Source organism: Spermophilus citellus (assembly GCF_964194105.1).
Source record: "Spermophilus citellus genome assembly, chromosome: 2".
NCBI classification, from domain to species: domain Eukaryota; kingdom Metazoa; phylum Chordata; class Mammalia; order Rodentia; family Sciuridae; genus Spermophilus; species Spermophilus citellus.
In genome coordinates this window covers 24,464,920-24,478,436 of record NC_138183.1, presented here as the reverse complement: position 1 = coordinate 24,478,436, position 13,517 = coordinate 24,464,920, and the positions used below count along the sequence as shown (strand labels likewise).

The window sequence follows — 13,517 nt, the reverse complement described above, 5'->3', positions numbered from 1 at the left end:
GAGCGTTTCCGACTGGCTCAGAGGTGACGTATCACTGCCTGTTATCTGGTTAGACATTTCCTTCAGAATGAATGTACAAGAATCCATTCGCTGAGCAGACATTCATTGAACACCTACTATCTGTCAGGCACTGGGAACAAAAGCAGCTAAGATTCAAAGCTTGTACTTCAGGCGTGGACATGGGTGGCAGATGAACAATAGGCTGCTCTAACACAAAGCTGTGAGTACGAAGTTGCTGTAGCTGGGGGTAGTAGGGGGAGGTGGAGTGGAACATAGAACACAGAAATTAACCTCATTTTCAGAGGTGGGGGCTGTCAAGAGAGTCTCTGGAGTAGATGACACCCGAGCAGAGATTTAAAAGATGAGCAGCAGTTGGGGGAAAAGAGAGGAGTGACAGATCTCAAGGTAGAAGGAACAACATTTGCAAAGGCAAAGATGTAACAGCAGGGGGTGGTGTAAGCCAGGAACCGGAAACAGCTTGGATTTTAAGAAGGATGAGCGGAGGAGGGAGGCCCGCTAGAGCAACAGGACAGATACAGAGAGTGGAGGAACTTAGAGAGCTTTGGTCTTCATCATATGGATGATGAAGAACTCCGGCAGATGTCCAGCCTCAGAATGGCACAATCAGGTAGTGTTTTAGAAAGATCCCTCTAGAGACTGTTATCAGGAGAATGAGCTCGACAGGAAGATCAGCAATGGCACCTGTCAGCAAGGGGAATGATGCTTCTGCAAGATCAGTGCTGGGAAAGGAGAGAGGAAGGGCTCAAACAGAATACTCAGGAGGCAAGCTGAGCAGCCCTGTGGGCCTCCAGGACATGGGTGGCAATAGGAAGAAGAGTTGTAGAAGATGTACAGATTCTAACGCTGAGAGAACTCAGATAAAAGAAAAGTTGTGAGGTTTGGGAAGATGGTGAAAGATGACATGTTTGATTTTTGACATGTGGAGTTCAAAGTATTCATGGGATTTCCAAGTTGAAATCAGTCTTAGGCACACACAGGCGTCGTCTGAGTTAGGATAGTTTCAGAATCAACAGCACTACAAATTTAATACAGAACAAGAAGATTCCAGTAGACCACAGTGAGAAAAGCAGTAGGCAGAGGAAAGGCCCTGGGAAAATCCCAATATTTGACAGGATAACAGAAGGAGAGGCTGCTAAGAAGAACAAAGAGGCCAAATGCAATAGAGAAAGGTCACCTAATCTATAAAAAGTGTATACTTCATTGAACAATTAGGAAGTCATAGGTATGCATATTGATTAGACTTCTTGGTTGCAGACAACTGAGTCCATTCAAGTTACTTTAAGCAGAAAGATATTTATTAGAGGGTATTAGACAGCATACACAGTCTCCAGGAGGCCACAGACCCAGGTCTGTATGTCTTCCAGTCAGGAAGAACAAAGTTGCCAAGACAAACCCCCACCCTCACCATAGGATTGTCAGTAGGAAGACCCCACTGTCACCACTTCATTCTGCTCAGCACCAGTGATCAGGTTCTATGACCTTCACCAGAGTTGCCCTGAAATGCCTCGGTCACTGTGTCTGCAAGAAGAGACGAGCCACTCTTGCCAAGATCAGTCTTGTCCTAGGATGATCTTGCTCCGTGCCACCTAACTGAATGCTCACCTTCAGAATGCCAAAAGCCAACTGTCCCATCACTGAGATCATCCACCAATGAGGATTTGGGGCAGAAGCAAGAAACGATAAAATGAAGATGGACTCAAAAAAAGGAAAAAAAAAAAAAAAAGAAAAAGGAAGAAAAATCTTTATTCTTTGGAAATACATCTGTAAAAATGTTATCAGTAAGATGAAAAGATTCAGAACACATTTATTTGGGCGCAGCACATACACTGAGGATCAAAACATCTGCTAAAATGGAATACACCTGTAAACAAATACCCCAGGGAGAGGTTATAGGTGATCCACCCACTGGGCATGGTATGCAGCCGAGTCCCTCCTCCTGAATTGACTGTGGTCACCAAAAGAGATCAGATGGTAGCATTAAAAATCTCTCAAAGGATGTCAATATATGTTGAAGGGCTTAAAAATGGGGGCCAAATTACAATTGCATATTTAAAAGTGGCACAATAATCACCTGATTACACTAATGAAAAAATATCTCAGGCCTATCTATTAAAACATGCTTGACTCATGAATTGAAATGGGGAAAATAAATATTTTGGTTCAAGTGTCACCCTAAAAGACAACACATGGTTTTCTGGTTGGTTCTACAGAAAGACAGGGGCCAGGCCTGCCTTCTCTGTGCTACAAAATGCTTTGGCACAACCTCCGTAAAATCTCCCATGTTTTCCTGGGAGCCTCGGGTGCGTCTCAGTCCGCAGGTTCCATTTCAAAGGAGTGAAGTCTAGAGTAAGATCCAACCCCCGAATCCTGACAGTGTGCATTCACAACAATGTCTTCTGAAGATCATGCAAGAGAGCAGCACCGATGATTAAGACATTAAAAATTATTTTACACTTGAGCAGCAAATGCTATCAAAATGGATGCTATGCCATTTGTGATTAGTGCTAAGGCTGAAATTCAAAGTGGCTGAACTGCTTTAAGATCTGAAATTCAAAAAGTCTCCCTGTGTTTACAGAACATCTAAATAAGTTATATACTTTTGTTGCATTTCTGAGGCAACAGAAGCAGGTCGTTTAGTTTGAAGGTATGTCCTCAACCTCCAAGAAATTATATTTTCATAAATCAAAGAATTTGAGAGCCAGAAAAGATCTTGGAGATCACTTAGTCCAACTCATTTTTAGATGGGGAAAGGGGCCAAACAAGGGGAACCAGCTCAGACAAGGTCACTCGGTGGTGCAGCCTGGATGCTAGCAGTCTCTGTTCCCACCCTAGTGTAGGCTGAGCTATGTTCCCCCTCTTTTTTTGATTTAATTGGTCCCATTAATTAAATAACAAAGGATATCAGGTAAGCAGTGAGAGGATAAACGTAGACTTTAGCTCCGATTTTAAAATCAGAATATAGAATGATTCCTGAGCCTTCAGCTCCCTTCATTTTGTCGAGAACGCCGCCAACAGTGAATCACGGCCAGCTATGGTGGCTCTCTTCAAATATTTACAGACACTGAAAACGGCTCTCAGAACCGTTCCACAGAGACACTTGTAGGAACGCATGCACGCGACACCAAGACCCTTCTCATGGGATGCAGTGCCGGCACGGTGGGGCCCGGAGTGAGACGCTTCAGTCTCAGAGAGCAGTCATGAGTTTGTCCCGACACATCACACTGTGCGTCCCTCCTACGTTCCTCGGGTTCTGGGCGTGGACAGAATGGCTGTCCTCTCCGCTGGCCGGTGCTTTCCAGAGCCACCTGTCATCCTGAAAGGGTGGCCTGTTTTGTTTGCAGAGTGAACGGTTAGTGGGAGAATGGGAGAGAATTCAGAGACGAGAGTGAGACAACACAGGTACAAAGGAAATGGGCAGGGGACCAGCGGACGTGATGGCGGGCACACGGAAATGAATGGACTGGCTACTCAGTATTTTAAAAACTCCAGATGCGGATCATCTGTCAACTTCCAAGTTAAGAGTTCTGTTTATGGCCCAGTCACCTCTTCTCAAAGGGTGTCACATGGTCAGGTCAGCCTGGGAAGCCAAGTGAAGTGGGAAGGTTCCTTTACCACAAGGAAGGGCTTCTATCATGCTAATGTGCCGGGTGATCTGTGATCACCCACGGTGGCATTTGCCAAAAGTGCTGGACTAAAAAACTCTCTTTTCATAGGAAGGCTGATAATACACAAAATGCTGGAACCCATCCCAGAGATTCCCATGCAGGAGGTCTAGGGAGGGGCTGAGAGCTGGCATTCCCAACAGGCCCCCAGGGGATGCTAAGGCTGACCTTCAGCAGGGCCACCTGCAAGGGACTCTGTTGAATCCCTTGTAAATAGTGGGACTAAGGAAACTACTACAATAAAACAGACAATACTACGTATAAAGTTCATAAAAGTAGTGTTACTAAAATAACTTTTTTAAAAAATCAATCTTCTGTTTCTCCTGTCTGGAAAATAAACTACCATTGAAATACAGAAAGAGTAAGAATGATCACTTCACTAATCTAACTTGCTACAAAAGCTATATGAATATCAACCAAGGTGATTATAATTTTAAAAAATTGCACTGTTGTCATTACAAGATCCACCACAGACTTTTATTTGCCTTGGTCTAAGCAAATTGATTTCCACCACTTGATTTTCTCAAGGAGCAAGGCTTACAACTCTCTTTAAGCAAACTCAATTCACAAACTTTGTTCCTGATGGGCTTGACACAAAAACACTAATTAAGACTGATCTAAAATGCAAATCTTAGAGGCATATCTATTTTCACAAAACTGGCCTTAAAAAACACTCTGGGGCCTAACTATAAACACAGTAGAGCAGTGCCAATTCTTCATGGGGGGGCCCAGGCAGGGCCCAGGCAGGGTAGGGCAGGGGTCGGTAAGTAACAGCCATCAGGTCAAATCTCACTGTTTCTGCAAACAAGTTTTACTGGGGACACAGCCATGTGCTCTTACTTATGTTTTGTCTATGGCTGTTTTCAGGCAACAATTCAGAGCTGAGTCAATGGGAGTGACAATGACCACAGTCAAAAATATTGACTATCCTTTACAGAAAATGTTTACTGACCCTTGGGTTTGGTGGGATGGGGGTGGGGGAATCCATTGCCAGAAAAGCAAACCCTGTCCCCATCCAATTAAAAAAAACAAAACAAAACCCACAATGACAATACCCACGTTTTAATCACATTATAAGTAAACAAATTGTTAGAACAGGAAAATGTTACTTAGAAAATCTAAGTAACATCTTGATATAAAATCAAATCCAAAATATCTGAGGTTAGAGTGATTTAAAAAAAAATTCCCTTTTATTTCACAAAAACTTGTGGCTGGCTTCTACTGCTTTGCAAATGATTCATCCCTGCCTTGGCAACATAACCCTCGGGAACCGATTCTGTGGCAGACTTCCAATTCATAACTAAGTAGAGTGGGAGCTTTTCAAGAGAAAGGAGAACTTTCCAAAGCGCAGCTCAGGGAGTGTCAACACTTACCTGACATTTGGAGAGTGAGGGTGCCACCGGGGCTGGCTGGGGTGGACGTTCGGATGGTACTGAGGCTAGAAACAAAACACCACACTTGATTACCCGCTGGCCTTTGGATTTCAATGGTCTCCATTCACTTTCTCTTTCGTGGCAACCAGCTCAGGGGTGGAGGGAGGGGGCTGTGACAGAAAGGCTGTGACTGAACCCTGGCGGAGCGGCGGACCTCTCACAGGGTGATGGGGTTTCTCCCACTGACAAAGGCTGGGGGGCTGGAACCAAGCCTGAGCCTGGTTCTCAAAGTGCCATCTACAGAGGTGGACTCCTGGGAAGGGGCTGGGATGCCACTCCAGAAGCACAGTACCTCTGCCTGGAGGGGGTGGACCTCTGGTACCCAGGATGGGCACTATTCCTCCCTGCCAAGGGGACCGGTAACAGAAAGAAGGTGAGATCGGGGGCAATTTCCCTCTTCAGAGAAAGTTTTTGTTGCTGCTGCAAATGATGATGATGTGTGTGATGGTGACATCTGCACACACTCAAGGGCTGGACAGGGTTGCGAAGTGAGACAGCAGAGCTGTGGGTGAATTTCTTTCTTCCTGGTATAAATGCTAAAAATAATTTTCTAAAATGTACTCTAAAACAAACAAAAAATCCACAGCACTTATTATCTTGATAAAACTGGACAAAGGTAGATAGGGAGGGAGGCTGGGCAAGACGGCTAAAGGGAAAGAAAGAGGGCGGGAAGTCATCCATTGCAAGAGGAAGAAGACAGACTCAAAAAAAGTGATCAGGGCGAACCCAGACGGGCCTGGCTGGGTTGCAGGCCGCCTATCCACATCTGGCCTGTAGAGGGCAGCAGTCCTAGACACAGCCTGACACCCGGGGTTTCTCAAGGCTAAACTTGCTATGGGGCAAATTAAGCCCTCCTGACATTAAAGTCACTACAATCTTGGCACCATTAATCTTTTAATTATTTCTTCCCTTCCTCTTCCTTCTCCTGCTGCTTTGGTTAATAAGCAGCAGCCTGCTCTGTTACAGAAAATTCTCAGCAATTCCGTTCATCCAATTTTCATGGACCTGAGATGCCCTCCCAGCCTATTCTGTATTCCAGTAGCCTTTCTTTCTGCCTTCAAACATGCCTATCAGCAAGCGGAGTCTGCAGCCCCCAAAGGACAAGCTGCAGGGAAAAAGAATCTGGAGAAAATAGCTCAGCAGCAGAGCTGGAGAGATGACCAGGGCTCTAGGATCTCCCTGCTGCCATCCCTTCATGTCTCTTCCTTTTAGGAGATTCAGACACCCATAGGGTTTGGATGATTTGCCCAAAGCCAAACTGTTCTAGGTTCTGTGGTCTCAGCCATGCCCCAAATGAGGTTCCACACCCTGGATCTTCAACAAAAAAGAACAACTAGCCCACAAATGGATCCCCTACTCTCTTCTCTGCCTTCAAACACACCAAATCAGATTCATCAGAAAGAGGTGGGAACCTGATCCACAGACCTGGAAAAAGGAGATTCCAGAACCTTCCTCAGTCTCCTCTGGTAATCTGTTTTATGTTAAGCCAGATGGTCCTCTCAACTAAGACAGTCATGTCCCCCTGGGGACAACGGAAATGCATTGATGTGTTTCTGCTTGTCATGACGACACAGGAAAGGGCAGCTAAACATCCTGCAACTTCAGGGACAGTCCCAAACAAGGAAGAGCCGTCCCTCCTCAAATGCCAATAGTGTCCTCCTGGAGAACACAGCCATCCCTCCTTTGCAGTTGGCTGACCTTGCTGTACTGGGAATCAGATAAATGCTGTCACGCCATCCTCCCGAGAACTCCGTGCAGCATTCTGAGGCCACCAAGCCAGTCCTCCTCAGGATGTTCTTTTCCCGGGCAATTTACTCCCAAACCTTGATAGAGCAAAACGGGCCCTCTAAGGCTGGCACAGGACCAGTGGTTGCCAATGATGTGGAGAGAACAGTGTCTAGATAAGTTTCTGCAGATCTGATGCCAACCAAAAACTTCCTGGATGTTACTCCAAGCAGAGAAGGCACAGGGAGGACCCACGCCCGCAGAGGAGCGCCAAGCTGGGCTGCTTTACTTTGTTAATTTTTATTCTTTTCCTCTCCTTCAAACACTGATCACCATCGGTAACCTCTCCCTGCCCCTACAACAGTTGCTCATACCCGACAATCCCCACAAGAAAAACAGCCTGAGAATGAGACTCAAGAACCCCAGGAAGGCAGGGAGAGAAGGAAACCAGAATATTTCTACTACCAAACCCCATTTCCATGTTGCTTCCTGAAACTCAGAAGTCATGTCCAGGTTCTGCACACTGGGAATGTGGTGTCGAGGATGCAAGTCAATCATCAAGTTCTTGGGAGACATAACTTGGAAACCTAGTGAAGATGATGTCCATTGAGGTCTTACCCTCACGTAAGGGACTGTTCTCTATGGTAATGAAGGACCCCGAAAAGGGATGATTAGCGTAAGGCTCCAACATGAAATCGTCTGTGGAGCAGCAGCACCACCTGTGCTATTGACAACCAGACTAAGAATAGGGAACAGAAACCTGGGAGGACAGTGTCCCTGGGGACACTCACACCCACCAGGGGTGAGAGACTTGACCTTCTGTGGTTTGATGTGGTTTTCCCCCAGGGATTCATGTGCTGTCCTGGTCCTGGGAGTGATGCTGTATGAGGCCTTGGGGGCATTTAAGAAGTGGCGCTTAGTGGGAGGTGATCAGGTGCAGGGGTCGAGGGGAGGGCAATCTCCTTGGAGGAGATTAGGGTAAATATCCTGGGATCCTGGTTAGTTTCCACTGAGAGTGAGTTGTTATTAAAAAAAAAAAAAAAAGCAAGCACCACCCCCCTTGCCTGGCTCCCTGTCTCCAGGGCGATCTCTTCTACCACACACATTCTTGCCATTGTGGTGCCATCTGCCCTAAGGTCCTCACTGGAACTCAGGAGAAGCCAGTGCCATGCTCTTGAACCTCCAGAACTATGAGCTAAATGTACTTTTTTTTTTTATTTATGAAGTACCCAGCATCAGGTATTTTGTTACAGCAACAGAAAAAAAAATGACTAATATAAGGCCTCCAACTAAAAGTCACCAGAGCAGGACGCTGCTTTTGAGCAGAAACCAATGACCACCTGAGAAGCAAGGTACATACCACATCGTCCACCCAGGGTCCCCTGCCTGGATGCTCATTAGAACCACCTCAGGAACTCTGAAACTCTGCCCATGCCTGGTTCCTACCCCTAGAGTTTCAGCTCAATCTTTCCGGGGTGAAGCCCGAGCACTGGTTATTTTTTAAACGCTGGCCAGATTGCTTTAAGGTGCAGGAGAATGAGAATCACTAGAGCTGGTGGCTTCCAGCTGAGGAGATCAGGAAGAAGGGGCTCCTGAGCTGCTCTTCAAAACATATGTTTAGTGAACAGGTAGGAGGTAAAGGAGTCCAGGCAGACGAGCCTGGGCGGAGGAAGAATGGAAAGGAATTGGGGGTGACAGTTACGCAACTCCCTGTGAGCAGAACTTTTGGGGTACGATGAGAAGGGGTGAGAAATAAAATGCAGAGAAGTCAGAATCAGGTCACAGAAGGCTAAGAATGGCCAGAGAGGGCTTAGGAGGAGGCTGGGCTGTGGACCACATCTTTCAGGCTACCAAGGCTTTCCTGGCGTAGGTGGTCAGGGAGGCGGGCAGGCAGCTTGGGCCCTGGCTGTCCTGCAGAAGAGCAGAACATCAACTGTGGAAACCACCTGTGCTCCTGTGGGTGAGAGACCAGCACCGTGCTTTACAAAGCAGGTTCTAGAAACCACTGCTCCACAGATATTAATGGGTTTACCATTAAAAAAAAAAAAAAAGTCAGTGGAGGCTATTTTTTTTTAATGGTGGGGGGACCCATACACAGATGATTTGGTGAAATACTGAGTTATAAAAAAATATAAGGGGCTGGGGTCGTGACTTAGCAGTAGAATGCTCGCCAAGCACGTGCGGGTCCCTGGGTTTGATCCTCATCACCACATAAAAATAAATAAATAAAATAAAGGTATTGTGTCCAACTGCAACTTTAAAAAGATCTTAAAAATAAAATAAAATGTGCCTTTCTTGTAGGATTTTTCATACTTTTACATCCCAATGGGCTCTTAAGATCCCAGAAGGCAAATGAAGGAAGCAACATTTACCAAACATTTGACCAAAGCATCCTCTTCTGGAGGTACGTCTCAGGGGACTCGTGTTCCCCAGGCCTAGGACATGCTTCAACCAAAGGCTGTCTTGTTTGAATGTCACTACGAGGTTGCGTTTGACCACCCAGAAACTTAAGCACATGTCCCTGAGGCTTGCCAGCTGCCAAGGTTAAGAAAAACAGGCAGTTCAGATGGCCAGGAGGAAGCTGGGCCAGGAAAGAAGGTTTATCTTACTGTTTTCTCAAAAAAAAAAAAAAAAAAAAAAAAGGCAGAAAAAAACTCAACCTATTATTTCTTCAAAATCTAATGATATACATAATGATGATAATTATGGCAAATTTAGAAAGATCTTTAAAAGTAGGATCTCACCTGGTAATTATGGACTTCAGGATTTGTTTTAGAGCTAAAAAGAAAAAGGAAAAGAAACATTGTAACTTTACAGGTTGTAAAGTGGCATTACTGGGGACCTATTTAATCATAAGCCCCTCCTATGTACTCCCTGTTAGGAATGTTCACACACTATTTCTTCTTGGTTATTGGATGCTAAAATGAACATATAATCAGGCAAACCACAGACAGCAACCTTTATCCATCACTTTAGGTAACATTCCAAAATTACCTAAATATTACAGACAGGTAATATTCCAAACGCAGCTGTGATAGTGCATTTTGGTAGCAGAAAGGAGGTCCTTTCAGTTTTGCAAACCAAGTAACTTCAGTTCCCCCTGCAGGCTGCCCTGACCTTCCTGGGTGGTCCCAGGAAGTTACAGTGATGTACAGAGCTGCTTCCACCTGGAGGCACAGTGGCCAGCCACTTCTGGACATCTACCACCACTGGTAGATGGAATTCTGGTGGCAGCCACATGTGGGTCCCTCGCTCTCAGCTAAGCTGCTGCTGATCTGGGCACCACTGTGGAATGCTCATTCCATACAGGCTCTTCTGGGAACTTTGCATCTGTTATTATTTAACCCACCCAGTAGGGCTGTGAGGCCAACTATGTTTCCTTCCACCTCATTCCACAGATAAAGGAACAGTTGCCTAACAGAGAATTAGGAAACCTGCTCAGGGTCACCTGGCTAGTCAGTGGTAGAACCAGGGCTGGACTGAACATCTGCTCAGTCCCAGAGTCTTTCTTCTCTCCACTAAACCAAGCTGGCTCTCAGAGGCCCAAGGAAAAATTTAGAGCTCATGCATCTTATTTTGATGTCATTTTGAATAGAATTACCCTGAGAGCCTCCCCCTAAACACACACACACACACACACACACACACACACACACACAGAGAGAAAAGGTTGGTGTCAAATGCAATGTATTTAAAATGCAAGCTCGTAGTCTGCCAGAAACGCAGAAACATGGCACAATCCTTGGATAATCACTGTTGCTAGGGCGGTGTGCTTGAAATCAAGTTTATTGCTTCTCCAACAATGACAGGGAAGGTGTCCTGGCTATGGGTCTTGCCTGGGGTCTAACTGGCTCTGTGTTCCAGTTTTCAGAGAAGACTAGTACACTGAGCTGGGCTCTGGGCCAGATCGCTGCGGGCTGGGCTTCATCAGGCAGGTTAAGTGGTCTGCGAGGGGCTATTTTTCTGGTAGCACCTCTGCAGCCCAGAACATAATTTCATACGTAGCTCCCATAGCAATCCCACTCACCCCGGGATCTCACAGGCTGCGAAGAGCAATTGAACAGCTGTGAACAGCGGTTATTAGCTCATTTGTTCCTAAAGGGTATATTTACTGTTTTTTTTTTTTGGAGGTTTTTTTTTTTTGGGTAGTTTGTTTTCATTCCCAATATATAATCTCCACTAGACGCTAAGAGGAAAATGTCATTTTATTAGGGAAATACAAACAAACAATCACCTCCTAAGAGAGCCAAGGAAAGAACGGCTGCAACTCACAGGCCCTGAGAATCAAGAGTGAGACACCAGACTGGCTAAGAAGAGTGCAAGTGTTTTCCAGCTTACTTCCTGCCAGAACGACAGTAGGCACAGGCACACCTGCAGACACTCGCTAAACCGTGCAAGATGCTCCCTCTACCACAGGGAGCCAGGGGCAATGCACAGGGGTTCAATAGGACCCTCGAGCCCTTCATTAGATACTGAGAACAAAATCCAGAGGCAAGAGGCTGCATGCGGGAGCCCCGGCAGAACACACTGCAAGCATGGCTCGGAGCAAAGCACAGCTCCCAACTGTGTGATCCGAGGGGTTGGTTCTGTCCTCCAGAACCCAGGGATCCTTGATGGTGCCTTGAAGCTACGTAAGGGGAGGAGGCAGATGAGCAGCAGGGCCTGCCCTGTTTCTCCCACTCAGCTTGCTCCAGAGCAGCTGTTTTTGTCTGTTCTGTTCACTGGGCTTCCACATTGGGCTTTTTCTGGAGTGTATGTGTATGAGGGTGGGGTCCAGAGTCTAAAAGAGTTGGGAAAATGCTGATCTAGCCCAACCTCCTCGATTGCAAATGAGAAAAAGGAGGACCAGAAAGGGGACACCAAGGGCCCCAGAGCATGAAGTGTGCTGGGAGAGAGGGCTCCTGAGACCTTGGCAGGGCTCTGGCCACTAACCAGGGCAGCAGCAACCTGCCCCATCACTGTGCCACATCTGCTCACTGTCCTAGCTGAGAGTTCACTGCAAGTCAAGTCAGGCCCATCTCAAAGGCCACTCTCCCCAGCAGCCTTGAGACCCAAGGCTGGCAGGCTAACTAAAACGGGATACCCACCTGTGGGTGGCTGGAGCCAGAGCAAGAGTTCAGCAACCTGAAACTGTGGTTCTCTCCCATGACACCTGTCCCACCAGCAAATCCAAACTCACTCAGGAAATACAATTGTTTCATAGAAGAAGAAAGACATATGTGCCCGGTAGGTCTGCAGCTCTCACCTGAACTGCACACTAGACTCACCTGGGGAGCACTGAAAAACAGGTAGGTTACCTGGCCCAGGGCCTGGCCCAGCCAACGGGTGCCCTTCCAAGCTCACCAGATAATTCCAATACACAGAAAGATCCGAAACACCTGTGTTGGGAAGGGGCTTCAAGCTGGCTGAATTCAGCCTATAGGCTGAATCTGGAGCAGTGTTTGTGAATAACGTTTTATTAGAATGCAGCCATGTCTGGTCACATGGTCATAGCTGCCCCCATGCAGAGCCAGATGGTTGTAACGAGACAGCACACAGTTGGCAGAGTAGAAATCACTTTCTATCTGCCCTTTACAGAAAGTTGTGCTGGAAATTTTCAGTCTTATGCTAATTTTTTTTTTTCCCCTGCAGGAATTGCATTGAAGGGGTTAATGTCTCCTACCACGTATGACTCTCACACCTGCAGGTCACTGAGCAGACCCGACACCTGCTTGGGAGCACGGCCTTCCCTTCCCCATCACTGGCTGCCACACCATAGCACAGTGTGCCCCACACATGCCTGTCCCCTTTTTTTTGTCCACTGTTATAAAAAAACAAAGCACAACGCCTCTCAAACCGAGCACCTGTGTTTTCCAGAAAAACAAACTGTCTTGGAACATTCCAACATGTACTTATTGAAAACTAGGAGAATGGGACAGCCAGGCAGCAGAAAAAGGAAAAAAAAATTAACAGGTGACTCACTGTGATTTAATTGTTGTTTTAAGGGGAAAGTCAGTATCGCAAATAAACACAATACACAGGGAGCAGAGCTGTGCTCAAGGAGGGGAGCTCACTTACCAGAGCTGAGCAGCGATCACTGGGTTGCTTGCTGGAAAGGAAAAACTAAGTTATGACATCTTAGAGAGCTTTACAACTTCACCAGGCACAGCAGGCACTGCCCGGAAGACAGACTTCTCTCGTCACAGGCTGGTCCCCAGTCCAGTCCAAGTCACAGGCACTGTGGCTATTTCTCCTTCCCAGAGGGTTTGAGCCACCCCTCTCTTCAATGCACTCTGCCCCTCCCTTCTGTGCCTGCAGCAGCCCTTCCCTGAGCAGGTTCCCAGGGCTGGGCAAGCTGCAATGTGGACACCAAACAGCCCAGGAGCTCAGGGTTTTGAGACAGAGACAAGAAGCACAGAGAAGTAAAATCAGAACAAGGAGATAAAGGAGGAAATTCCAGAGGTATCCGCACTTGAGGAAACCACGGCAGACTTTTCTGACTGGGCTGGAGTCAGAGTCCACATGATATGGACACAGGGCCTGAGTTGGAGCTTATTCATCTACACTCTATTTTTTCTTCCAATTTTGCTTTAAGAAGGATAGATACAGCTCTGGCTAGGGGGAAGAAAAAGTCTGTAAAATAAAGGGGAAGAAAAAGAGCTGGAGACCAGGAAGGAGAGTGGGAGGTGATCACAGG

At 46.6% G+C, this 13,517-nt stretch overlaps 1 protein-coding gene across 7 annotated transcripts in view; it reads right to left on the bottom strand.

Annotated features, from left to right (window-relative positions):
• EPB41L4B (erythrocyte membrane protein band 4.1 like 4B) overlaps positions 1-13,517 on the bottom strand; it is a 136,527-nt gene that overhangs the window by 57,751 nt on the left and 65,259 nt on the right. For 6 of the 7 annotated variants that reach the window (XM_081267834.1, XM_081267837.1, XM_081267835.1 and 3 more), the window contains exons 13-15: positions 12,899-12,929; positions 9,586-9,619; positions 5,057-5,121 (exon numbers count right to left, since the gene is read on the bottom strand). In XM_081267834.1, the coding sequence (XP_081123960.1) occupies positions 5,057-5,121; positions 9,586-9,619; positions 12,899-12,929 (130 nt within the window). Of the gene's footprint in view, positions 1-1,399; positions 3,348-5,056; positions 5,122-9,585; positions 9,620-12,898; positions 12,930-13,517 lie in introns of those variants that run through there. The other variant, XM_081267840.1, reaches the window with a different exon arrangement.